We start from the raw sequence: 26,203 nt of genomic DNA, 5'->3' as shown, positions 1-26,203 counted from the left end.
TGCTCCAACACGCTATAGGGGCTCCCACGCTCCACGGCGGCTGCAGCCCCACGTGGTTTTATAATTATCAATCCCTCTGGGCGCACAGGAAGCCAGGCCCCGAGCCCCCTTGGCCACCGTCCCTCTGGCCCCTGGGCGCCACCCCGTCTGCGAGCTGCTTCAGGGAAGGGTGGGTCCTGCCTGCTTTGTTCTGGGAGTTGGGTGGGGTGCTAGGCTCCCTGCACCCACTCTTACCACACCCCCCCCACCCCGATCAACCACGGTGGGTCAATGGAGCTGGTACCCCAGGGGCCCCCACCTCTGTGAAGCTGGGGTCATCGCATTTGGCGCAGGAAGAAATAGTCTCAAGAGAGGAGAGGCAGAGTTCCAGAAAGTGGCAGAGTGGATTCTAACTGGGACTGTCTGACCCGAGGCCTGACTTCTGTGTGCTTTCTCAGCTGGTGTGTGTTTGTGTCTTATTTATTTATAATTTTTATGTTTATTTTTTAAGAGAGAGCACGCGTGTGTGTGAGCGAGCAGGGAAGGGGCAGAGAGAGAGAGAGGGAGACAGAATCGGAAGCAGGCTCCAGGCTCGGAGCTGCCAGCACAGAGCCCGACGCGGGGCTTGAACTCACGAGCCGTGAGATCCTGAGCTGAGCCGAAGTCGGACGCTTAACCGACTGAGCCACCCAGGCGCCCTTTATGTTTTATTTTTGAGAGAGAGAGAGGGAGGGAGGGAGGGGCAGAGAGAGGGACAAAGAATCCCAAGCAGGTTCCGCACTGTCAGCACAGAGCCTGACCCGGGGCTGGAACCCACGAACTGTGAGATCATGACCTGAGCAGAGATCAAGAGTCGGACGCTTAACTGAGCCTTCAAGGCCCTGGGCTGGAGTGACAGCATTTAACCTCCAGTGTGGGTTTCTCAGATGTGAGTCTGTAGCTCATATTTGGGGGCACAGTGAGCTGTGAGCTTTTCCTTTTTCAAGGCTACTTTCGGGGGTACCTGGGTGGCTCAGTTGGTTAAGCGTCCGATTCTTGGTTTCAGCTCAGGTCATGATCTGAGATCGTGAGGTTCATGAGATCGAGCCCCGAGTCGGGCTCTGTGCTGACAGTGCGGAGCCTGCTTGGGATTCTCGCTCACCTCTCTGCCTCTCCCCTGGGCTCTGTCTCAAAATAAATATTTTTTTATTAATTTGTTAATGTGTATTTATGAGACAGACAGACAGACATAACACGTGGGGGAGGGGCAGAGAGAGAGAGAGAGAGAGGGAGACACAGAATCCGAAGCAGGCTCCAGGCTTTGAGCTGTCAGCACAGAGCCCGATGCGGGGCTCAAACTCACGAATTGCAAGATCAAGACCTGAGTCGAAGTCGGATACTTAACCAACTGAGCCCCCCAGGCACCCCAAAATAAACATTTAAAGGCTACTTTCGAGAGCTCGTGCTCTGGAGTTGGGCAGCCTGCATTTGAGTCCCACACCTCTATGCTTGCTTTCCCAGTCCTCCTGAGTCTCAGGTTCCTGGCTGTGAAATGGGGAATAGTAACCTCCTGGGTCATGAAGGTCAAGGCAAACCTGAGCGATTAACAGGGGGGCTGGCGAGCCCCTGCTCCCTCAGCTACCGGCCATCAGACAGGACGTCCGCCACACGAGCTGCAGCATACAACCTGGCCCTCAAAACCCACGGGCACCTGTTTGTGTCCTGCCTTTGTCACAGATGCGCCGGCCCGGAGCTGTCTCCACCCTGACTGCGCCTAAAACGTCCCAGCTTCCGTGGCGCATCAGCTCCCGACTTGTCGCCCTTCCCTCTGCCGGTACCATCAGTCCCCCGGTCTGACGCTGGCCGGCCCCACCCTTCATAATTGTGCTTTTGTCGCCAGTGTGTCTGCTGGGTCTGTCTTCAGAGCGCGGGCTTCACTGTCTCTGAACCACCCCGGGGGCTTAGCGTGGGGCGCAGTAAGCCCTTGTCTCCTTGACCCCTCCCAGTGCCTAGAGTCCAAGGCCAGGGAGGGGCCCCGGTTGGAGAAGCGGAGAAGGTCGTAGAAAGCAGGCACCTTCACCCCAGCCCCTTGGGGGCCGGCCTCGTCCTCAGTCACCAGAACTTTCCCTGACTTCTTCCCCCCCATCCTCCCCCCACAAATCAACTCTGCCCGCGCAGCCCCCACCTGGCACAAGGAAAGGGGGGTCGTCAGCCCCATTACAGGCCTCGCTCTATGGGGCAAGGACCACCTCTGCACCCTGTCAGGCTTGCCGATCTGTCCCCGCTGGCACCTCGGCCCTCCAGATGCCCTGCCGGTGTCCCAGCCGCCGCTGTGGGGTGCAGGCCCCTGGAAGAGACGACGAAGCACCAAAAGCCACCTTCGGCACGATTAAATGTTTTTTAATGCAAGAAAAGAAGTTACCTTCGGTTGCTTTTTCTTCCCACAAGTAAGTGTGGATGGGCCATGGCACCTTGACAGTGACTTCCCGACCGGGAGGCTGCCCCCACCCCCACTGGATACTGCATAGAACGGTGCGCCGGAGCCAGCGGCAGGTGACAAGGTCAGTGCCAGTGACTCAGACCCAGCGGAGGCCCAGAGAGAGCAGTACTGGAGGCATGGGGCGGGGGGGGGGGTGGGGGTGGGGTGGGGTTGAAGAGGTCAGATGGAGGAGTCCCTGAGACCTACCTGGGGAGTGCCTGGTGGGAAGCCTGCCCCCCCCCCCCCCACCAGTGACGGGGACGCCCGTGAGTGCGGCCAGGCCCCCCGAGGCTGTGCTGGCAAAGCTGATGGGGCCACCTGATCTGGTGGCTCGCTGCCTCGGGTCCCTCACTGCTCAGCCTGGAGGGAGGTTACTCTAAGGGCATCCAAGACAACACGCTGCCCTCCTCTGCTCGATGGGAGGACGACGGAAGGAGGGTAGGAGAGGGCCTCCTCAAATGGGGGTACGAGGAGGGGAGGGGCTGGGTCGTCCCTGGTCTCCGTCTGGACGCAAGGCCCAGGCCAGAACGCTAAGCCATGCTGGCTTCGTCGGGGTCCCCCACCCATCCGAGGTGGGGGAGGAGGCACACCAGAATGTTCCAGGCAAGTGGAAGGGAGAAGCAAGAAATGCCGGCTCTTGGGCCCCCGACGGGGTTTACTCTGTACATCCAACGGCTCTTGGGTGGGACCGCCCCTACTTGGAGTGTGGGAAAGGGGACAAAATCACAGCTTCTGAACAAGTGGTTAGGAAGTTACTGAAAAACTCGGTCAAGTATGAGAGGCGTCACTTTACAGAACAAAGCTAGCTTCTATGTTTTTCTGGGAAACGTTCTCGCATACCTACTCATCCCCCGGACCCCACGAGAAAGGTAGTTGGGCTTATTTCTGTGCCTGGCCAAGCCGGGGGAGCGGGGTGGGACAGGAGAGCACAGAGCAGGGCCCGTGCATAAGGGGCCACCACGGAGGGCAAAGAAGGCACCAGAACCAACCTAATCCAGGAGCACGGGGAAGGGGCGGAGCCGCACAGGGAAGGAAGCCACCGGCCCAGCGAAGCCGCGCTCAGTTCAGCGACAAGCTGGGATCCTGGGGCGCCCGTCTGCACACGGCCCCGGGGCCCCCCCGCAGCTGCCGGGTGGGGGGCGAGCCAGGGTGGGCACGGGCCGTACGGCGGGACAGGAGAGGACAGAGGCCCGTTGTGTGCGGGACTGTCAGATGGAGGAGGCAAGAACGCACGCTGCCTCTGACGTTATATATTAAAAATATCCATAGTTCTTGTGCACAAAATTCCATCATTCACATGCGAGTATCACCCGCCTCCCTGCTGGGCCCAGGAACAGCCTTAAAAGAAAGATGATGGTTTTCCTTTTCAAGAGCTGAGGAAACATCGCTCAGTCTTTATGGACCTCGAGAGCTGGTGACCCTTCCCCTCCCCCCAGTCTCCGCCCGGCCAGGCGGGCGCGGCGGTCGGTCACGGTCACTCGTGCCTCCGCTTGGAGGGCGGGATCAGGTGCGGGGGCAGGTCGGCAGGCAGCTCGTGGCCCTCCAGCTTGACTTTGATGAGGTGGTTGGCCAGGGCAAACTCCTCGTCATCCAGCAGCCCGTCCTTGTCCACATCGGCCAGCTTCCAGATCTTCCCCAGCACCGTATTGGGCAGCTTGGACTTCACCATCTCCTTCTTGGCGTTGGCGCCCGTGATCTTGCCGTTGACGGGCGACAGCGTGTAGAAGATCTCGTCGTAGGTGGGCTTGTCCTTGCCCACCACCCACTCCACGTCGTCGATGCCCTCGCCGGCCCCCTCACCGTAGCCGTGCCCAAACGGCCCGTTCATGGTGCCTTCGAAGGCGCCGCCCTTCACGGCCTGGGAGGGCATCAGGGACTCCTCCTGGCGCACCATCACCATCAGCCGGGCGATGTCGTTGGCCAGCATGTCGTCCACCGTGTCCAGCAGCTTGGGCTTCAAGGCCTGGAACTTGCTGAAGTCCTGAGTCTGCAGGAGCTCCTGTGGTAGGTGGGGGGGGGGGGGGGGGGGGGGGGGGCTGGCTCAGGTCCCTTGCAGACTCCAGGCAGAGTGGGGGGAGCAAGGGATCCCAAGCCAAAGAGCTGGTTCCAGGTCTCGGCCCCGACCGCTTGGCAGCCCCTCGGCCTCGGCTCCCCGGGCTGCGGGGCAGAGGTACCTTCCCTGAGGGGCCGTGGGGAGGACGGTGCTGGAGTGCCTGGCCCGCCGCCCTCCCCCCGCCGTGCAGGGTGAGTCACCGCATTCCCCTTCGTGGTGTCACAGCCGGGTCGACTTCTGATTCGGGTGGGGTGCTGCTGACTGACTCAGCTGCTTCCATTTGGGGAGGCCCCGCCCCAAGAAGCTGCATTCCCTCCAGAACCACTGCCCCGGCGCCCCCCCCCCCCCGCCTCCCCCCGCCACCGTCTCACTCCCTGACACCCCAGCGCCCACAGAGGGTACATGCGGGGTGGCCACACCTGCATCTTGCGGAGGCTTGGGAAGTCGCCGGGGGAGATCTGGTGCTCCCGCTCGATCTTTTGGTAGATTTCTCCCAGGTTGTTCACCAGCTCTTTCTTCTTGCTCTCTTTACCGAACACATTGGGCATCTCCTTCTTGAGGGAGCTGATGATGTAAGCGTGGACCTGGAAAGACAGGAAGGGGCGGACGTCAGGCGCGTCCCGGACACCCTGTCAGGGGGGACCTGCGCGGGGGCCGCCCCAGAAGGCTGGGACCGTAACTGGGGACGCTGCCCAAAGCAGACCAGAGCCCGTGTTCTCTGTGGCACCGGGCACCCCCCCAGCCACCCCTCCACGCAGCAGAGATGAGGGGCACGGCGTACAAGCTGAGCAGAGCCCTGCCATCCCGCATGTGCAAACGTGTGGCTGATGATGTCAAGTTCACAAAACTTCAACATGGCTGGAGTTATGCTCAGTTGACCACCCTGAAGGCTCAGAATGACGAAGGATTAGGAAAATCACCTAAGGCTTTTCCCAGATGTCTTTAAGTTTATCTAAGCTCAATACCTTACTTAGACCTTCGCCAGTTAGGGGCACACCCTTCATTTCCCCACGGCTGGTGACGCCCGCAACCCTCCCAGGGCCCTGGCCCTCAGATCCCTCTGCCTTGCCAGGTACTGTCCAGCCGCGAAGGGCTGTAGCCAGCCGGCCTCACCCTCCTTCTCCCGACTGCCAGCTCTGCTCCATCAAAACCCCTCCAGTGGCCTGGCCCTGCCCTGCCCCAGGCTGAGAGCCTGGCTGAGAACCGCCTGAGGGCAGCAGGCCTGTCAAAGAGAGTGGCAGTCACTGCTCCGCCTATCACAGGCCTGGCGCAGAGAGCAACTCACTCCAGGAAAAGGAAACGGTCTAGAAACCGCAGGTGCGGGACAAGATGGGAGGCCCCGGGGTTTTCCGGGCACGGTGACTCAATGTGCCCGTCGGCCGGGTGATTACAACACCATTTCTGTGGATGAGCAAAGAGTCTGCCCTTTGTTGTATCCTAGAAGGAGGCTGCGCGAGAACACAGGCGGCCCTGCCAACAGGAGGCCGGACGAGGAGAGACCAGGGCTGCCCTTCCCCGCAGCCTGGAAACGGGAGGGACCGGGGGCCAGTGAAGCGGGCTTTCTCATGGGACCTTTCCTCAGAACCGACTCCACTCACTGGGAAAGGCCACGAAGTGAGAGATCTAGAAAACTGTGCGGCCTGTGTCCCCCAGAGCAGGCTCCTGCACGTTACTGTGCATACGGACCACCAGGGGATGGCGTTCAAGTGCAGACGGTTCGGTCGTGCCAGGTAGGGCCCGAGGACTGCACCTCTAGCACGCTCCAGAAGGGCCCGTGAGCACTGTGGGTAACCAGGGTGGACACAGGGACCCGCGGTAAAAGATGAAGGGTCAGTTCTCATTACTTACGACAGCGAGCACCCACATGCTACCTGACCTCGGACCTCCAGATGGGATACCGTGAGCCACCGTGTCGGGAGCCCAGGGTGACGGTTTCACAGGCCACGGGACCGCCTCCACCGAAGCCCTAACACCCACAGAACACCCTCCTATTCCTCCATGAGCCAGGGGCGGGTGTAAACCCTCCTGCCCTCCGCGGCCACTGCTCCAGGGTGATGCACAGGGTCCCTGCTCGGCAGCCATCACCGACAGGCTCGGGCCGAAGCCGAGCGCTGAGCCCCAAGGATCCGTGACCCTCACGCGGGCACTGACGCGGCCTGAGGACGTATCCAGGCAGGCTCGCGACGTGCTGCTATGCCACATCAGGGGACACGCTCTGCCCCTCTGTGTCCCAAGGGTCCACTGGTGGCACTGACCTTTGCTTCCCAGCCCCACCCACGCCGGGGTCTCAGGGAGGCGCTCGGCCAGGCGCTGAGATCCCAGGCTCGTGAGCAGTTCCGCCGCCGCCGGCAGGGGTCGGCAGGCCCTGCGTTTCCACAGAGCACTGGGGACGGTTCACAAGGCCTCTGGGGGCTGAGGCCACCCGGGTGGGTTCTCCCTGGGCCCGCAGGCTTGCGCCCCATCTCTCCACCAGCTCTCACCTGTCCCGGCTCATGCATCAGTCCCACCTGAGGCCTCGCGGTCGCCTGCTGCTGCAACGCCCCATGGCCACACAAATAAACTGGGCTTTATTTGTCTTTGCGTGTTCTGCTTTCGCAGTACGACTGGTGAGTGCCAGAAGGGCAGGGACCGTGCGTGGCAGTCCCCACTGTGTCCCCGGCGCCCAGCGTGTGCTAAGCGCTCCACAGGCCCGGGAGGGAAGCCGACGAGGACTGCGCCCCCACCTGCTCTCCAGTTTCCAGGCTGCCCTCTGGCACAGTGCTATCTTCCCACCTGGTGTCCACACGCATCAAGACTCCGTTGAGAACAGGTTGCACCCATGGGCGTAGAGGGGACTCGTTCAGACACGGCGCAACGTAGGCGTGTGGCTGTGGGTCTGCCCGGATGGGACTCCGGCGTCCCGAAAGCCACGGCAGCCCAATCCTGGGGCCCTGAGTGGCAGTCCCAGGCCCCCTCGGGCCCCCTCCAGCAGCGGACCACCTCCCCCCCCCCCGCCCACGCCCCCGCCCCATTTACCTTGGCCAGCCGTGCCCGCTTGATCAGGTCATTGAGCTTCCTGAGGGCGGCGTTTCGGGGCAGAGACTGGATGTCTTTGAAGAGGTCCTGCTCCTCGGCCTCAAAGAGCTTGCGATTGTCGGGGATGAGGAGCGGGTGGGACCAGAAGGAGCCGATGTAGACCCTGACCACCTCGGGGGTGTTGATGATCTTCCCCAGGGACCACATGAGAGCCCCGTAGACCCGCATCAGCTGCTGGGTCTCGATCTGGTCGGCCTTGTTCAGCACCACGCGGATCTTGTCCTCGTGGTTCTTGAGGGCCTTGATGACCTCCGAGAACTCGTCAGAGATGTCCAGCTTGTGGGCGTCGAAGAGCAGGATGATGCGGTCCACCCGCTCGGCGAACCACTCCAGGACGGCCGCGAAGTCGTACCCTGCGGGGGGGGAGGCGGGAAGAGCAGGGTGAGGCGGGGGCACCGAGGCCCAGGCTGCTCGGATGGCTCTCCTCCCGACTCGGCCCGGGGTCAGCTACATTTCCGTGTACTCACGGGGCCAGCACGGCACCCTGAGGGCAGGGGCGTCAGGCCCCCACTGTGTGGCACCCCACCCCTGTGGCACCCTCGCCCACGCAGCACCTGGCCCGGAGCACAAATAAGTCATGCAAAAGAAGGCAGAGCCTGAGCTCTGAAGCAGCTCAGATCGGGGCGAGAGTGAGGGGGAGAGCCCGGCATAGCGAGAGCGGAGACTTGGGTCGGGGGGTAGCGGGGGGGGGGGGGGCCTGCCACCTGCCAGCTGGATGCCCTGGGACGACAGAGACAGTAACAGCCACCACACCTGCAGCCGCTACTCGTGCGGTGCTCGCGCCAGGCCCCCCATTCTGCGGGAGTCTCATTTATTCTCCGCAACAGGGGTTGGCAGACCACAGCTCGCCCGTCGCCTGTTCCGCAAATACAAATTTTATGGCGGGAGGGGGGGGGGGCGCGCCTGCGTGGCTCAGTCGGTTAAGCGTCTGCCTCCTGATTTGGGCTCAGGGCATGATCTCACAGTTTGTGAGATCGAGCCCTGCGTCGGACTCAGTGTCGACAGTGAGGAGCCTGCTTGGGATTCTCTCTCTCTCTGCCCCTCCCCTGCTCTCTCTCTCTCTTTCTCAAAATAGTTTTATTGGAATGCAGCCACGCTCCTCGGTACGGTCTATGGTGGCTTTTGTCTACAATAGCAAAGTTCAGCTGTCAGGCCACAGACCACAGGCCTGCAAAGCCAAAAATACTAATTCTGACCCTTCAGAAAAACTTTGCTGGCTCCTGCTCTACGGCAGCCTATGACGTGTCACACACCGCCTCCCCTCGCTTAGGTCTTCCATGCTTCCCTAAAATGAAGTAGCTCTTCCCTCTGTTCTCTGCTGTTTTCCACCATCCAGTTAAAGCCCTTTGGTGAACATGGACATCTAGCAAAGACTGCTAACTGGAACTCTTCCTTTAATAACAGAACTGTTTGGCTTTAGCTGATTTCAGGGCCCCACAGCTTGAGAGTGCACCCCCCCCCCCAGCCTCTCTTGAGGCAGAAATGACCATGAAGAGGTGTATGAGCCCTCTGTCCTTTTCTCCCTTCCTGAAGAATGGAATGCAGATGTGATGGAAGGAGCTGGAGCAACCACCTTGAGTTCAGAGATGCAAACTGAACATTCAGGACGGCTTTGGACTACTGTTTTCCACGGAAACCGTCTGACGACTGGCTGAAGCCAACGGATTTTTGCGCCTCTGTAACTGCAGTTTAATTTGCATCCTGTTTTACAATTCCCCCTCTTCAAAATCTTTCCACCTCTTCCACTGCCCCCAGAAGGTGTGAAAGTTCTCGTTCTCATGTTTTAGGAATCAAGAGGAGAGGAGAGGTAGGAAGACGACCACGTGAAAACAATCGCCTAAGAATCTTTGGGAAGCTTCGGTCCGAGTCCCGGAACTATCACTTCCTCTCTGGGGGATTCTGGACAGGCCTCCTTGTCCCCGGGCTCCTTCTCCTCGTTCTTCAGCCAGCTGCTACCCACAGGCCACCTCCCACCTGAAATGTGGGCCGGTCCTCCTAAGAAGCACCAAATACATCCCAGAGTATAGTCAGGCTCCTGAGGGTACACGGCTCCTACAGGGAAGAGCCAGCCGGGACACTGCTCTCAGAAACTGGCCCAAACCAACCTCCTTGTCCTCACAGCCTGACTCTAGCATCCCCTGCACAACACACTCACTACCCTCTGACCAAACTGGGATTTAGACATGCATTCTCTAGAGTGGGGAGAAGGAAAGGACAGAGTGTCAAGAAAAGGCCCAGAGTGACCACCAGTGCCATGAGGTGGGAGGCCAGCCCTCCCCAGCCTTATGGTTAAGGAACCTTCAGGGCGGTTCATCAGAGGGGTATCTGGCCGTTCCCATCCTACCAAGCCTCACGGACCAAATGCAAGTCTATATGGCCGAGCTCCCCAAGAGGCTCCCTCCACTCAGGCCAGAACCGGGCCCTCATCGCAAGGGCTTTAAGATTAACAGTTAACACTGTGGGCGCGCCTAGGGGTGAAGTTGCTTGGCTGGATAAACATTCTGGCCGCCAGGCATCCCCCCGTCCCAACCTCACCCTGGTTCAAGTGTACCTCAGAGTTGTCTGCGTGCCCGAAGCCACAGCATTCCAGGCCTCTCCCCACTCCGGTGCTCAGAAAGAACACAGGCCCTTAAATAAGACAGCTCTGGGTGGCTCAGTCGGTTAAGCCTCCGACTTCGGCTCAGGTCCTGATCTCAGGATTTGTGAGTTCGAGCCCCACATCGGGCTCTGTGCTGACAGCTCAGAGCCTGGAGCCTGCTTCGGATTCTGTGGCTCCCTCTCTCTCTACCCCTAACCCACTCATGCTCTGTTTCTCTCAATAATAAATAAACATTAAAAAAAAAAAAAAAAAAAAAGACAGCTCTGTGTTCGACTCCCCTCGCCCGCCCCCTTCTGTGACCTGAAGTTATTTTTTTTTAATTTTTTTTAAAAAACATTTATTTATTTTTGAGACAGAGAGAAACAGAGCATGAACGGGGGAGGGTCAGAGAGAGAGGGAGACACAGAATCCGAAACAGGCTCCAGGCTCTGAGCCGTCAGCACAGAGCCCGATGTGGGGCTCGAACCCATGGACCGTGAGATCATGACCTGAGCCGAAGTCGGATGCTCAACCGACTGAGCCACCCAGGTGCCCCATTTTTTTTTAATTTGTAAAATATCTTTATTTTTGAGAGAGAGAGAGAGAGAGAGAGAGAGAGAGCGAGAGCGGGGAAGAACAGAGAGAGAGGGAGACACAGAACCCGAAGCAGGGGTTGTCAGCGTGGAGACTGATGCGGGACTCGAACTCATGGACTGCGAGATCATGACCTGAGCTGAAATCAGACGCTTAACCCTCTGAGCCACCTAGGCGCCCCTGTGACCCGAAGCTCTTAACTTTTCTGTTACAACTGTTTCCTCTGTGAAATTCAGAAAACAATTCCTCCTCCTATGGTCATAGGGAGGACCAGAAGGGATAACACGCGGGGCTCCTGGCACAGGCCCCACTGGCTGGAGGGGCCGAGTGGCCTAGGACGGCATCATGAGTCAGGAACGGAGACGAACCTGGCTCTGAGGCCAGAAGCCAGCTTTTGCCCTTGGGGTAAGACATCGAAACTTAAGGAAAACCCCACATTCTGTCGACTCAGCATGGCAGCAACATGCATCTGTTCCTGCCCCAGCACACCAGGGAGACAGGACGCTCTGATCAGAAGCAGCCTCTGGACCGGCTGGAGTTTCTACTATCATGGGGGTAAGGTGAAGCCGGTGGGGGGAGGGGGACAGTAAAGCCCCTGGGAGTCTGAACTTGAGCCTGGGCACAGCGGTCATCAGCCCTCCCGAGGCCAGTGCAGATGGTGGGAAAGCGCCAGACCCCCAGATTCTCTGTGCTCAGAGCAGGAGAGGCGTGGAGAGGGTGCCGGGTCACTCCCGTGCCGGCTGCCAGCCAGCATCCCAGGCTGCTGGTTCCAGAGGACGGGGCCCCCTGCCGCCGCGCGGCTGGCTCCGGGAGCCACGGGACGGGACACCCAGAGAGAAAACTCATCAGCAGAAAACTAGAACAGGAAGGCTGAGGAGCAGGCCAGGGAAGCGGCAGGGAGGCCGCGGCGCCCGCGTGGGCCGCAAAGCCACCGCCTTTTATGGCCCACTCTGGGAACAGCAGGCCAGCGCTGGGAAAGCAATGACTCAGGACGGAATGGTGGCTCCCTCCCAGCAGAAACGAGGCCCCACTTCTCCCCTCGTCAAACCGCCCGTCCTCAGGCCATCACAGATTGGATGACTGCAGATTCACACAGCTGGGGAGGCAGCGGTGCCAGAAGCGAGGTACTGGGAACAGGGGCGCCCCGATGGGCTGGGCTCCAGCCCAAGTTAGCTTTGGCCCGGGAGTCAGGACGGCGCACAGGGAGCTGGGCTCACCCCCAGACTCCACCCAATGTGGCCCCACGCGCCCCTCCCCCGATGGCGGGGGGCCCAAGACAACCAGGAAAGACGGAGAGGAGGAGCCCCTTCTGAATTGTGCCTGGAGTCACTGCCGCCGGTCCGAGAGCCCCAAGTGCCCCCCACCGCACCCCCCCCCCCCCAGAAACCCAGTTACTCGCCAACACCTCGAGCTGGAGCCAGCAGAGCTAAGTCCTTTTTTTTTTTTTTTTTTTTTTTTGCAGGTGAACGAAATTTCCTGTTTATTATGAAAAATGCTCACACTTTTGGTGAGGGAGACATGGTGGCTGGCCAAGTACATCCACAGGTCATGAAAAGGGTCACTCAGGCTCGTGTGAGGTCATTGCAGGTGTATGACCATGCGCGACGACGTGGCTGCAGCCACCGCCGGGCCTGCCCGGCACCCACTTGTCCACCAAACCCTCACTCAGCCTGAGAGATGCTGTCGCAAAAGGCACCAAGGGCTACACCCACAGCAGCAGCACCAAAGCATCACTCAAGTCCACGCACCCAGCAAGGTGGCCAGGGCCACCACTTGGCCTAGAGCTAGGCCCCAGGCGACAAGCACAGGGACGAGCGTGCCCACGCCCCCACCCTCGCCCAAGGCAGTGAGCCTTCGGGTTTTGGGACACATTAGAGATCAGTCTCAGTGACAGGATAAGTGACGAGATCAGTGACAAGATGGCTGTCAGCCATCAGACAGCCCAATGCACAGCATTTCCTCAAGGAAAGTGGGAGTTCAAGGCGTGCTTGGTGCCAGAGACAAGGACACCCCCACCCAAGGAGATAGGGACACTTCGTCTGCCTCAGGTGGGGCTAGGACTGAGCGTGCGGACACCAGTGTCCCTACGAAGGACAGACAACGTGGTCCAAGGTGGTGAGCTGGAAAGGAAAGGCTGACCCCACAGCGTGAGGAAAAGGCAGTGCCGTCTCTGATAGGGGACAAGCTCCAGTGCAGAAAGTTCTGGAACTCTGGAGACATTATAGAACAAGCCAGGCACAAAAGGACCAATACTGTATGTCTCTACCCTTAAGAAGTACCTGTAGTCAAATCCATAGGGACAGTAGGTAGAACAGGGGGGAGGGGCGACGGAGAATTAGTGGTTAGTGGGGATACAGCTTCTGTCTGGAAGATGAAGAGGTTCTGAAAGGTGGTGAAGGTCACACAACAACACAGATCTGCTTGGGGCCACTGAACTGTGCACCGAAGACGGTTAGCGTTGGTGAAGCTTAGCACACGTGTGCACACAGTCGCGGGGATGGAGGCAGGGGGGAGGCAGAAGAGTCGTGTGTTCGCTTAGGGTGACCAGGCTGAGGGTGGGCCGGGTCTCGGGGAAGCAACGGCGCAGGCCAGTGGACAGGAGGCCCAAACGTGCCTCCCGTCCCAGCTCTGTTCCCACCAGGCCTCCTCACCAGGTCTGACCTCCCGAGGAGAGTCCCGCTCCCCGCCATGGGCACCGAGGCGGAGGAGGGAAAACCGTGACAGGTCCTTGCCCTCTCCTGGCACCCTCCAAACACAGGTAGTTCCAGCAGCTGGGGGAAAAGCTACTTCATACATTCCAAGTTTCTAGAACATCAACAATAGAGGGTTTGTCTGCAATCGACGTCTGTTTCCTGCCATTCAAGCCGCGTGGGCCTCGGTATTTCTTGCCATAGCTCCCCCCACGCACGCTTCCAGCTGGTGCTGGGCCCAGAAGAGGGGCACAGAGGGGCAAGATGGAGGGTAAGGCGCTGAGAGAGGACTGGGTGGTGCACTTCTGCAAGCGGGCACTCTTCAGGGAAGGGCTTTCCCAGGGTTGCTCAGCGACCATTTGCTGTGTGCAAATGTCTGCAGCAACTTTGTTCAAAACTGCCCCAAACTGGAGACCTGTAGGCCCCTCAGCAGGTGAACGGGTAAGAAAGGAGGGCACACACACGCGACAGGGTAGGAACGACAATGACAAAAGGGAATGGTCAGTCGATGCTCTCAAATACGTAACGAATCCCCAAAGCACCTGCCCAGTAAAGGAAGACAGACACAGAAGACTTTTACGTGACATTCTAGAAAAGCAAGACTTTAGAAAGGACGAGTGTCACGCCAGTGGGTTGTGAGGGCGGGGAGCGACTGCAGGGAGCTTTCCAGGTGGACGGAAAGACCAGATCTTGGTCGTGGCGGTTGCATAACAGCTTCACGCAGCTGTACGTCTAACCAGGGTGAAGACCTCCATAGATCTGACGGGGACACAAGCAAACAAACGAGCAAAGGGTGGGGAAGGGGAAGGGGAAGGACAGATGGACTCTGGAATCGGGCCCGCGTTGGAATCCGGAGTCCTTGTGACCCCCTCAGGCCACGGACCCTCTGCGAGCCTCAGTTTCTTCTTCTGTGACGTGAAGATGGAAGTTTCTAACTCACAGGGCTGCTGTGGGCAGCAGGGGAGCGCCCGGCACACTGTAAGCACTTGGTAAACGGTTGCTATCATTTACTCACAGGAATCGTATTTTGGGCTCCAGAAGCTCAGGTTCCGACGGGTGCGTAGGCAACGACCACTTCTAACGCGCAAAGAATGCCTTATGCCACCAAATATAAGCGGAACATCTGCAGGCGCTCGGGCCAGCTGCTACAAAGCCGGGTGCCGGCTCGCAGCCTTGGAACGAGCAGGTGCCAGGCGCCAGCACGGGCTGGTACCGCTCCTCCGGGCACAGCGGCCCACGCCCCTCGGCGGAGCGGCGGCATTCCGGGCAAAGGCTCGGCCCAAAGCTGTCCAGGGGACCACAGGTGGGGGAACAGTGGGGGGGACAGTGGTGAGAGGGAGGCTTGGAGGAGGCCAGGGGCCCCGAGAAGGTCCTGGAAGCTGAAGGGAAACTCCAGCTGAGTCAGTACTTCCCCATCCTCTGGCCTCCTCGGGAGGTTATTCAGGAAAAGGTCTAAGCAAAGTCTGGGAATCCCTGGATTTTTTGGTGTCTGTTTTTAATTAGCTGACATTTGCTGAACACGTAACTGTGCACCAGGGACTAGGGCAAGAGGTTAACACGTATAGATTCCTGTATTTATCAACAAGGAGGCTGATGTCGCTATTCCTGTTTTATTGACTTGGCTCCCAGGGGTCGCTGCAACTCCCTAGGGCCCCCAGCTCCTAGAGTACTGAGCTGGGGCCTGCACGTTCGGTCATTATCTGAACTGTGGGTGCTGGGAAGCCAGGAGGGGTGCAGCACTTGGCCTTGCTCAAGGCTTTCAGGCAACCTCACGGAGCATGCTCTGGGCTGCAGAAAACCCCGACCCGGAGGGCTTTTAGGTGGGGCACCTCAGGAGGCAGTCGGCACAAGGGTCAGGGGGAAGGGAGGGCCACAGCGCGGCCCCACCTCTGAGTCAGAGGACTCTGGGTCTGGGCCTGGGAGGCCCTACCTGCCTACTGGGATGGCCTCCAGGCTTGGATGGAGCCTGGGAACCAGGGGCAGTCAGCAGGAGGGCAAGTGAGAAGCCAGGGCACCAGCCAGCCTTGGCCAGGCGTCCTAGTCCTCACCCACAGATGCTCTGGGGGACCGTCTCTGGCTGGAGGCAGAGAACAGGGAAAAGAAGATCCCAGCGTTGTTGGTCCAAGCCCTGGACCTCAGGTCCATTTCTGGACTCAGAGTCTGGTTTCAGGCTGGGAGAGAAACGAAGGTGGCCCCTGCGTGTGTCAGGAGAGCTCAGAAGCCCTTGCACGGTCACGACCCAACAGGGTCAAAGACTTGCCCGATCTGAGCTGTGGGCGTTCCTTGGCAGCAAAGCGTCTGCTCTCAGCCCCGGCTGGTGTGGCCACGGCTTCTGCGGGACCCGTGGGCTCAGGCCAGCCCGTGTCGCCTCGCACCAACGACGTAACCTTCCCGAGCCTCTGTCTCCTCATCTGCAGAGCAGCAGTGTCCTCCCCGATGCAGCTGTGCGATAACTCAGGGGAGCGGGTCCGTGTGGCAACGGTCCGCAGAAAGCCAGGCACGAGGCCGGCCAGGCGGCGTTCTCCTAACCCAAGTTCAAGGAACACTTCCCTGCTGACGCGACTCACAGGCACAAAAGTTGCGGCCAGCTCTCAGCCACGTGGCGACAAGGGCAGGGGGTGCCCTGGCCGGGCCCCTGACTCCCAGGCCGGGGCCTCCACCTGAGCGTGCTCCCCACCGCGGCCCACCAGGGGCCTGCCGTGGGAAAACCCTGCTCCAGCTCGTGGCAGCAGCCCGGGAGCCAAGGGCGCCAGCCCCACCGGGCCCCGGGTGCCCTTTGGAATGCCCTTTATCAGTCACACAGCACTAAAGACCGAATGCTGTCCCCACAGGCCGCTTTCCCTGCTGACACAGGAGAACGTAATCTTTAAAGGCGGTCAGATTAGCACAGCGAGGGAGCGTAGCCCGAGGCCCCCACGGGGCCCCTTCTCCTTCCTGTGGTAATTCTCAGGGGGCTCTTGCAGAGCCTGGCCTGTACCCTGTTCTGGGCCTGCACGGGCCCTACGTTATCTTTCCAGGCAGTACTTCCTGCACACGTTAGGCACCACGGGGAAAGGGGGAAGACGTCCAGAGGGGCCTGGCAGATAGGGTGGGAAATGGAAGTAAACGTAAGTAGCAACTCTAATGCACGTGCAACGTCCAGAAGAACCTTCTGTTTCCAGGTAACCAGGTCGGCGGGACACAGGAACGCGTGCTGCTTGCCCAGGACCCATGTTTTCTGGTGGCCCGATCTTTCTGGGAGGGAAACACCTGCTTTCCGTGCCGTCAGCAAAGGGAACAGACAGGCCACCGGCCGGGGAACTGCACTCCCCTACTCTGACTTCCTCTGCTGGACAGGGCAACACGGGCCCTTTGCAGTGACTGATGGGTGGGGCCTCCGAGAAGAAGGTCGCTCCTTCCCCATCTAGCGAGTGGTCACCTCCCGTGAAGACCACGGCCAGCATATCTGAGAGGTACTGCCCGCTGGTCTCTCTCCGACTAATAAAACACTGACACCAAACATGTTGCAGAGCAAATGCTAACTTGGTAACTTTCAGTAAAACACTTTAAACCAAGATATCTGGGAGGCGCCTGGGTGGCTCAGTCGGTTAAGCGTCCGACTTCAGCTCAGGTCATGATCTCACAGTCTGTGAGTTCAAGCCCCGCGTCGGGCTCTGGGCTGACAGCTCAGAGCCTGGAGCCTGCTTCGGATTCTGTGTCTCCCTCTCGCTCTGCCCCTCCCCTGCTCGTGCTCTGTCTCTCTGTGTCTCAAAATTAAATAAAAACATTTAAAAAAACAAAAACAAAAAAACAAGATATCTAAGGGCACGGAGGGAAAGAAACTTTCACAAGAAGCCCTCCTCCAATCAGAGCACTTTTTTTTTTTTTTTTTTTAAGTTTTTTGCGACTTTTATTTATCTTTGAGAGAGAGGGAGGGAAAGAGAGCGCGTGTGCACACGCACTGGCAGGGAGGGGGACAGAGAGAGGGAGACAGAGAATCTGAGGCGGGCTCCACGCTATCAGCACAAAGCCTGATGTGGGGCTTGAACTGAGGAACTGTGAGATCATGACCTGAGCCGAAGTCGGACGGTCAACCGACTAAGCCACCCAGGCGCCCCAGCAATGCGCTTCTCTTTAAGGCCCACTCCTCCTTCCTGGGTGTGGTGGGTTGGGGGGGAGGCCCTCTGTGGCTGCCCCGGGACAGAAAGGGGCCACATCTCCCACCTGGAGGAGCAGCAGACAAGCAGGGGCGAGCCCTGGTGTCTCTTGCCGGCCTCCTCCCCCTCCAAGCACCCGCCACCTGCACGGGCAACTTGAGGGCGGGGACTGCCTTGCACCCCGCGTCCTCCCCTGGCCCCCAGAGTGTACCCTATGCCTGCCGATCCGCGAACTGGAGAGCACGCGGAGGCACAGCGGCGCCTGTCCCAGAGAGGGCACGTCTGGACACCGCTGCCCCCCCTTTTTGCTGACAGAGAAAGGAGGCAGGGAAGGGAAACATCCCAGCAGATGGGGCCAGGGCGCCCAATGCTGCAAGACATATCCTCCCAAACTGTCGCCCGCCGAGCTCTAAGGACGCAGGCTGACGTGTCAAAGACACTCTTCCCAAGCAGGGGAACCTCACGGCACTGCTGGAAAACAGTGATGTCTGTCAGGGCGCCCAGGTGGCTCAGTTAGTTAAGCGCCCGACTGGGTTTCAGCTCAGGTCATGATCTCGTGGTTCGTAGGATCGAGCCCCAAGTTCTCTCTCGCCTCTCTCTGCCCCTCCCCCCACGCACTCTCGCGTGCAGGTACGTTCTCTCTCTCCCTCAAAATAAATAAATACACATTAAAAAAAAGCAAGCAAGCAAGCAAGCAAGCAGTGGTATCTGGGATCCCTTTTACAAGACAACGAGGGTCACGAGCCCTTTCCCTCGAATACCTTAACTCCGAGCTCTGAAGGCCGTAAGTGAGCACAGACTGCCGAGAAGGTAAGCCGGTGTTTGTCAGCTACTGTCCCCATCCGAAGATGTGTACGCATCAGCTGACCTCTGCGGCGGGGAGGTGGCCGCCCAGAGGTGCCTTAGTTCTCTATCCGATGGCCCCCAGTCTACCTACTCTTCTTTTTTTTTTTTAATTTTTTTCAACGTTTTTTATTTATTTTTGGCACAGAGAGAGACAGAGCATGAACGGGGGAGGGGCAGAGAGAGGGAGACACAGAATCGGAAACAGGCTCCAGGCTCCGAGCCATCAGCCCAGAGCCTGACGCGGGGCTCAAACTCACGGACCGCGAGATCGTGACCTGGCTGAAGTCGGACGCTTAGCCGACTGCGCCACCCAGGCGCCCCGATACCTACTCTTCAAGGTCATTAAAAAGGTAACACAACAGGAGCGCCTGGGTGGCTCGGTCGGTTAGGTGTCTGACTTCGGCTCAGGTCATGATCTCACGGTTTGTGAGTTCGAGCCCCACGTTGGGCTCTGTGCTGACATTCTGGAGCCTGCTTCTGATTCTGTGTGTGTCTCTCTCTCTCTCTGCCCCTCCCCTGCTCACACTCTCTCTCTCTCTCTGTCTCTCAAAAATAAATAAACATTAAAAAAATTAAAAAAAAAAAAAAAGATAACATGACAGAGCCTTAAAGAAAAGTCCCTCCAGGAGAACTCAGGCCTGGAAGTGAACAGAGAATAAATTCCCCCTTGTCTGGTCTTTCTCTCGCATGCTTATCAGGTATTTTCTTACAACCAGGTTGAAACAACAGCAGTAAGAGAGGGAAAACTAGCCCTCGTCTTTTTGTTTTAAATATTTATTTTATCTCTACACCCAACGCGGGGCTCGAACTCCGAACCCTGAGATGAAGAGTCGCACGTTCCTCTGAGCCAGCCAGGTGCCCCTAGCCCTCTCCTTTTTAGAAGGGGTCCCAAAGCGGCCCCCTTCAACTCCTAGGAGTGTCTTTGTCATCAGGGTGCAGAACCTGAAAGCTGAAACCAGACCGAGAGATAGAATTAGGGCAGTTTCAAGATGCTCTGATGTAAAAGCCCTTTTCGGCCGGGGCCCACAGCCTGGAAAAAAAGAGAAGCAAGGTTTCTCAGGACCAAGAACAGGGCCCCCACCTCCTCAGAGCCACAGCAGCCACAAAAATCCCCCGAATGTCAGGCTGCTGGCTTCAAAGGCAAAGCTCGCCAAGGCTGGGCCGCCCAGAGGGAAAGGGGCACAGGAAAGATTTGCAAGTTAATGGGAAACAAATCTGGTCACTTGTCTTCAACCCCTGAGTTTGATCTTACTTCATTCGCACATTTGTAGCCGTAGGCCCCACTCCTAGCCTGCCCTCACGCTCCGGGCAGACAGCAGCCCCCTTCCCATTCGAAAAAAGGAACAGCAGCAGAAACATAACGCGGTTCAGGCTCATCCTGAACCGAATCTTCAGAAGAGCCCGGCAAGATCGAGTCAGGAGTCTGCACGACTAGGGGCCCGACACGCTAACACTACCACTACCCAGCACGGAAACCGCCCGCTGCGCACGGCGCGCAGGGAGGCTGCTGATTTAACACTGAAGCAAACTTAAACACGTTGCCACTAACCCCTGAAACAAATATTTAACAAACTCCTGCAGCTTCTCCTTTGGGCTCACTTGTTCATGTCAACTGTTCTCTCACAGACCTGCTGGGCGTGCCAGGAATTCCTATGGTGTTGGAAGCAAAGCTTTTAAACATAAACTAAAGTGAGTGAGCCCCAGGGGGACCAGGGGCCCGTTCAGAACGGCTGTGCTGGCCGAGGTACCTGGAGCCCGGACCCGGAGTGACTTCCTGTGACCTCGCAGCCAGCCCGAGGTGCCTTCTCGTAAACCTGCCCTCTTTTCCAGATGCCCCAGGGGTTGGGAAGCATGAAAGCCACGCGAGATTGGCTGTGCTCTGCCCCAGACAGCTCTTAGTGATCTGGGCAGAGGCAGCCAGGGGAGAGAGCAGCAGCTCCTGACCACTCTGGGCTCAGCGCACTGTGAGGACACGAGGCTGATATAGAAGGGTCCCCGCCTGGGCCGGGAGAGACCCGGAGGGCAGCATCTGGTCCACGCGGCGGACATCAGACGGAAGGTGCCCCGGGCCGTGTCGGAGGCTGTTTACCTCTGCTGATGCGCTGTTTCTCTCCAGACAGGATCCCGGGAGTGTCGATGATGCTTATACTGTCCAGGACTGGGTTGGGCAGCTGCGCGCACATGAACCTGCACGAGAGCAAGAGCCCAGAAGAGAGACGTCAAGACTCGGTTATTGGTGCTCTAGATGTGACAGTGGGGCATTCCGTACCCCTTCCTCTCCACCTCTGCCCTCCTTTCCAGAAGCAAAGAATGTCAAGGTTTTCTACACTCGTGGTTTCCAGGGGTGGCCATGGAACAGCTCATTCTCTTAGCTGGGAATCCAACCAGAGGCTCAGACTGGCCTACATCAGCACTTTCCCCACGCGAGCTTTGTCCCCAGGGTTTAGGAGTTCAGCTTTCAAGTTGCTGATATGGTATGAAAAGTGCACGAGCCTGGGTCACCATTCAACTCCAGAAGGGAAACAGAAGGGGACCCCGGGACCCTGGAATTCTGTATTAAAATGTTCAACCACTTGGCTGAATTTCCATATATACCGAAGGCAGCGAGAGGCTTTCTTACTGCTGCTGGGCCCAGCTGCCTGGGTGAAGGGATAGCCGCGGGAGGCGGGTAACAGCTGGGGGACACGTGGGCTGGAGCCGGGGGGCCGGTGGGGGCGGGGGTAGGGCAGGGAAGCACAGACACGGTTCACGGTTCTCTGGAAGCCACAGCAGGCCAAGGAAGAATGAACGAAGCCACAGACAGGATGACAGCTCCTGAGCCAGGGCTTAGCTGTGTGTGTGTGCCTGAATTCCCACTGAGCTTAGAACAGCCCAGAACAGCAAGGGGCTGTCCCAACTGATCACAGAGATTCTTTGCTGGACACAGCCACTTCTCTGAAAAAGATACTGTGAGCAAAGAAAATACGGACCCTTTGTCTGTAGGACGCAGGCTTAAAAAGCTGCCTTGCCCACAGTGAGGAGGAATCTGAGCTGATAAGATTCTCCTATCGGCCCCAACCCCCCCCCCCCACACACACACAAAGTGACCAGTGGCCGGGCTAAGGGCAGCTGGCCAAGGGGAGAGGTGCCGCCTGCAAGCACAACGGAGCCACATCAGCTGACCCGCAGACCTTGGACCTCGTCCTCACCAGTGCCGGCAACGGAGCCGGGGTGCCGGAAGTAACTGCAGGCCAGACCCGGACCCTGCTAGGGAAGGGCGTCACTGAGAGGAGCCCAGATTAAAAGAATCTGAAGCAGAACCGGCTCCGAGAAGTTACAGACCTAAAAACGCTCCGTAAAGGAGACTGTGGAGCAAGCTCACGTGTGACAGACGCAGGAATAAGACGCCCTGCAGGGCCCGGGGAGCAGGCGGTGCATGGGGCACACGCAACATGCATTTTTCACCAACAAGGACGCACCGATTTCATCTCACACTCTACGTGGGTGGTACCGGTTACACAACTGAGTCCTCCCAGGATGCTCTTAGGACATCCTGACGGCACCCTGACTTGGTCAGCTCCATCGGAGTCTACTCTTGGAGCGGCCACTTACGGTAAAAGGCCAGAAAGTCAAGTTCATGACTCAACGGGGTCTCTCTCCCTCTCTCTCTCTCTTTTAATTTAGAGAGAGAAAGAGAGCAGGGGAGAGGGGCAGAGACAGAGAGAATCTCAAGCGGTCTCCATCCACAGCCAGCGCAGAGCCCAACACGGGGCTCGATCCCACGACCCCAGGATCAAGAGTCAGTTGCTTAACTGAGTCCCAAGAGCTCCTCAAGGCGTCTGTCGAAGTGTGCCAGGAGAGGCCATGTCAGGCGGGCAGAGAAGAGCCCCCTTTGTGCGCTCTGGCCAGCCGGGTAGCACCTGGTGTGCTCCATGGGCTGATACAGCTTGGGGCCCCAGCTCAAGGGCAAACCCATGCCACTTGACCCTTGGCTGATAAGGCTCCTTTGGGCACTGATCGAGAACCCTCCGGAGAGTGGCAAGAAGGAACTGAGGGGTGCCTGGCTGGCTCAGTCGGCAGAGCATAGGACTCTTGATCTCAGGGTTGTGAGTTCAAGCCCCACGTTGGCCGTGGAGCCTACTTAAAAAAAATACACACACACACACACACACACACACACACACACACACACACACGGCACCAACATCATCAGAGTGCCTGCCTTGGACCCGGCACCCCCGAACTGCTCTTTTTTTCAGGCAGAAGCAGCGGTAGGTGGTAACTGGCTGCATGAAGGCCCGTCAGCGCTGCTCTGGTCAAGTCTGACAAGTCAGCAGAGCCCTCTGAGCCAGGCTTTCCTGAACCACCGAGGTGTGGGGTGCCTAGATGATGTCTACGATCCCTTCCAACTCTGAAACTTTAGGTCTCCAGATTCAGAACACAGGTCATATCCTTTCAAAAAACGGTCTGCTCTCACAGTCGGAAGTGGAGACGCAAAGACAGAAGTAGGTGTAGCTACCCTCCGTTCTAGCTTCCCAAAGTTCAGCGTGAAAGTCAAGACCTAATAATGCTCGAAATTTCCAGCACAGCAGCCAAACTTTCCACGAGACCCTATGGCACCCACCGGCTAACAGTCTGGGCTAATTGCCTATCTACAGGCACAGTAATTCCAAAACACTGGTGTAATACCGGAGGAGGGCTCACGGCTAAGAGGGCCACGCCTCTCACATGAAGGGCTTTACTTAGCCCTGGCCCTTGACACACGAACGCCATCAACCACCAAACAGGACAGGCTTAAAACGCCTGAAAGGGACAAAATAATACAACAGAAGCCTGCCTGTCTTTTCTATTAAAGGTCAGCTCTGTGCACAGAAGTAGGCTGGCCACTGGCTCGGATCAGGAGCAAGCTGGTTCACCCTGTGTGGCTGGACAGTGTCTGGAAAGGAATGTGATCATACAGGGCGGAGACCTGGAAGGCACGAGTCAAGGATTCTTTCCTAGGCTCTTCCCAGGACCCAGACTTTGAAAGGCATGTGGAGTCACTCCTTGAATGGGGGGGGGGGGGGGTGGCAGAAAAGGCAAATCTGTCAAGTCCTCTGGTATGTCTCTGGGGGTAGGGGTGGGGAGAGGAAATTTAGTATATGTACTGCCGAAGCGAGCACGGGGAGAGGGACTTTAGAATCACGGACTAGCGCCTTTGAATTCCTTTACAGAAATGTGAGCCTGGCTGTTGCACTCCTTAGAACAAGGGCCAATGGGTTTCGTTCCCAGCATCGTGAGGGTTAGTCTCTTGGAGGATAACCCTGATCACGAGGAGGCAGATTTCACCCATTTAACCGGGGAAACTGAGGCTCAAGAAGGTTAAGGAACGTCCTAGGGAGGGATTCGGGCCCGATCTCCTTCCAGGACTCCCAGTGCCACAGCCTGAGGCTGCTTCCTGAAACTCCTAAAGCAGCACAGTTTAGAGCTGCGCCTGCCCCCTACCTGAAGAGAAGTGTTCACACCCCATCTGTCCGCTACCTCGTGGGCTGCCCCAAACTCAGCAGGCCACAGGAGATCCTCCTTGTCCCTCCCACATGAAACCATTGGTCCCAGGGGAGGCACAGCACACCAGCAAAGGGAATGACTAAAAGTTTCACATATTTTTCCAGGACACTTAAGAAACAGACATTTGGAGAAAGGGAGGGAGCAAGGGGCCGGTATGAATGAATTACACGCACCCATTCTGGGGAAAGGACTACTTTGTGGAGAGGTGGAGACAGAATCTCTCACTTTCTCAACGCGGATCGCGGTTCTGAGGGAAGCAGGGCTAGGATCGGCAGGAAGGTTTGGGGGTTAAACTGATAATCTGGAAAATTATGGGGGGGGTGTGTGACACAAGCGGGGGGGGGGGCGGTGGCGGCGACACCCCCTCCCAGACCTCTGGGTGAGTTTTTGGTGCGAAGAGGCAGGGGCCCTTGTCCCAGGGAGTGGTCGCCGAGGGGCTCGCTGGGGCCTCGGAGACAAAGGACAACGGGGGGTGGGGGTGGGCAGCGGCCGCGATAGGGTCAGGACCCGAGTGCGGCATCGGGGGGGGGTCCCCCCTACGCGCCCCGGGGGCAAGGGGCGGCTACCTGTTGAGGAAGGCGTTGCCGAAGGCGTTGAGCTTGCGGAAGGGGCGCCGCGGGTCGACGACGAGCGCGTTGCCCGGCACCACGCCCTCGGTGGGACCGTGCATGACTGCGATGAAAGAGTCGGTGGTGGGCTCGGGCCCGATGCGCATTCCCGGAAAGTCCTGCTCGATCAGGTGCCGGATGAAGGTGGTCTTGCCCGTGCTGTACTGGCCCACAAGGAGCACCATGGGCTTGTTGTCGAAGTCAGCGTCCTCCAGCGCGGGCGAGTGGAACTCGTGGAAGCGGTAGTGCTCCTCCAGGGGCAGCAGCTTCTGCGCGTACAGCTGCCGCAGCCCCTCGGACACCGTCTGGAAGAGCTCCGGCTCCTTCTTGCGGCGGGCATCCTTGCTGACCCAGCTGAACATGCTGCCGGGGACGGGGCTGGCTGCTGCGGGGCAGAGCGGCGGCTGAGAGCGGGGCGAGGGCGCAGAGCCGAGGCGGGGCCCGGCCGGCCGGCGGAGGGGCGGCGGGGCAGGGGGCGGGGAACGGCCCGTACTGCGCAGGCGCACAGCTCGGCCCGCTGAGCGCCCTCTGCGCAGTGGCGCGCGCTCCTAGCCGTGCGGCCTTTATAGGGCCGGGCCCGGCGTTCCGGTGCGCGCCGCCGCCGCCGCCGCCGCCGCGACAGGCCGCGGGGAACTGGGCGGGGGAGGAAGAAGCTCCGCCCGCGAACCCCGCGCCACGTCCTCCCCTCCCCCGGGTCCCATTGGCCGACTCCAAATATCGCGAGCGCCGCTCGCTCCGCTCCCCGCCCCTGGCCCGGGTGCCGTGGCAACCGCACCTGTTTCTCACCCACCGCCCGCCCTCCTTGGGGCCGCTCGCGGACGTGCTGCGGTTGGGAAGCCGGGGAGCCGGGGTCGCGCGCGAAGAGGTCGGGGAGTCTGCGTGCCTTCCAGCACCCGCGAGACGCCCAGTTAGACACCCGGCTCCCTGGCTGCGCGCCGCACCCGCGCTTCCCCCACGAACGGTCCTCCCGCCCCCCACTGGCTCAGAGTCCCCGGAAGTACCGGCGGACCGCGGGGGCCTCGCTCCAGTCTGAACAGGCCTTCCTTGCCTCCTCCTCGCCCCTGCTTCCCTGATGCTACTTCCTACCCCTCTTCGTCTGCTTTGGGGAGAGGGGGAGAGAGGAAAGAGGGAGTAGACGAGGCTGAGGGAGTAGAACGCCCAAGGCGGGTGGTGACTGGGGAAAGAAAACTGGGGAGGGAGCAAGACGCCCCTGGGGAAAAAAAGCGACCAGCAGCAGGAGGCCTGAGCTGCCCTCAGGCCAGTGGGGCGGGGAATTGTAAGATGGACACAGCGGCGGAGGACACAGGACCTACTGGGGAAGAAGAGATGGCCTCTCGGAAGGGGCTGCATCTGTGGGAGGTTGGGAAGGGGTACAAAGGAAGTTGAGGCCCTTTGGCCGCTTGAGTTTTGAGGAAGTGAAATCGGAAATTCCCTATGTGGGGTGGAGGGGAAATGTGGGGCAACAATGAAATCTTGTGGGAACCTAGGGGGAATTAAAAAACCCAAATACTTCTGCTTTCCTCTTAGGGTCACCACCAGTTAACCGGCTTTTACTCTGATCTGTGCCCCATCCCCTTACCAGTTCCTGGCTGTTCCATTAGGCTCATTCCCCCGCCATCATTCCCTGCCACGTATAGGCCCCCGGCCCTGGCTGTCCAGG

General features: G+C 58.9%; 1 protein-coding gene and 1 long non-coding RNA gene across 2 annotated transcripts; both read right to left on the bottom strand.

The window, feature by feature from the left end:
- Positions 1 to 2,342: 2,342 nt before the first annotated feature.
- Positions 2,343 to 26,203, bottom strand: EHD1 (EH domain containing 1). The gene is made up of 6 exons (XM_060607157.3): positions 26,123 to 26,203; positions 24,502 to 24,928; positions 20,499 to 20,596; positions 7,506 to 7,918; positions 4,910 to 5,074; positions 2,343 to 4,436 (listed from the first exon to the last, which is right to left on the bottom strand). The coding sequence occupies exons 1-6, from the start codon at positions 26,148 to 26,150 to the stop codon at positions 3,912 to 3,914; spliced, it is 1,656 nt and encodes a 551-aa protein (XP_060463140.1). The 5' UTR covers positions 26,151 to 26,203; the 3' UTR covers positions 2,343 to 3,911.
- On the bottom strand, positions 10,748 to 20,492 carry LOC144612991 (uncharacterized). The gene is made up of 2 exons (XR_013550270.1): positions 18,736 to 20,492; positions 10,748 to 18,496 (listed from the first exon to the last, which is right to left on the bottom strand). It is a non-coding gene; the product is annotated as an uncharacterized LOC144612991 (long non-coding RNA).

The sequence above is a fragment of the Panthera onca genome, chromosome D1 (assembly GCF_046562875.1).
Source record: "Panthera onca isolate mPanOnc1 chromosome D1, mPanOnc1 haplotype 2, whole genome shotgun sequence".
Lineage (NCBI taxonomy): Eukaryota > Metazoa > Chordata > Mammalia > Carnivora > Felidae > Panthera > Panthera onca.
The sequence above is the reverse complement of the archived record's forward strand: the minus strand, read 5'-3'. Positions and strand labels throughout refer to the sequence as shown.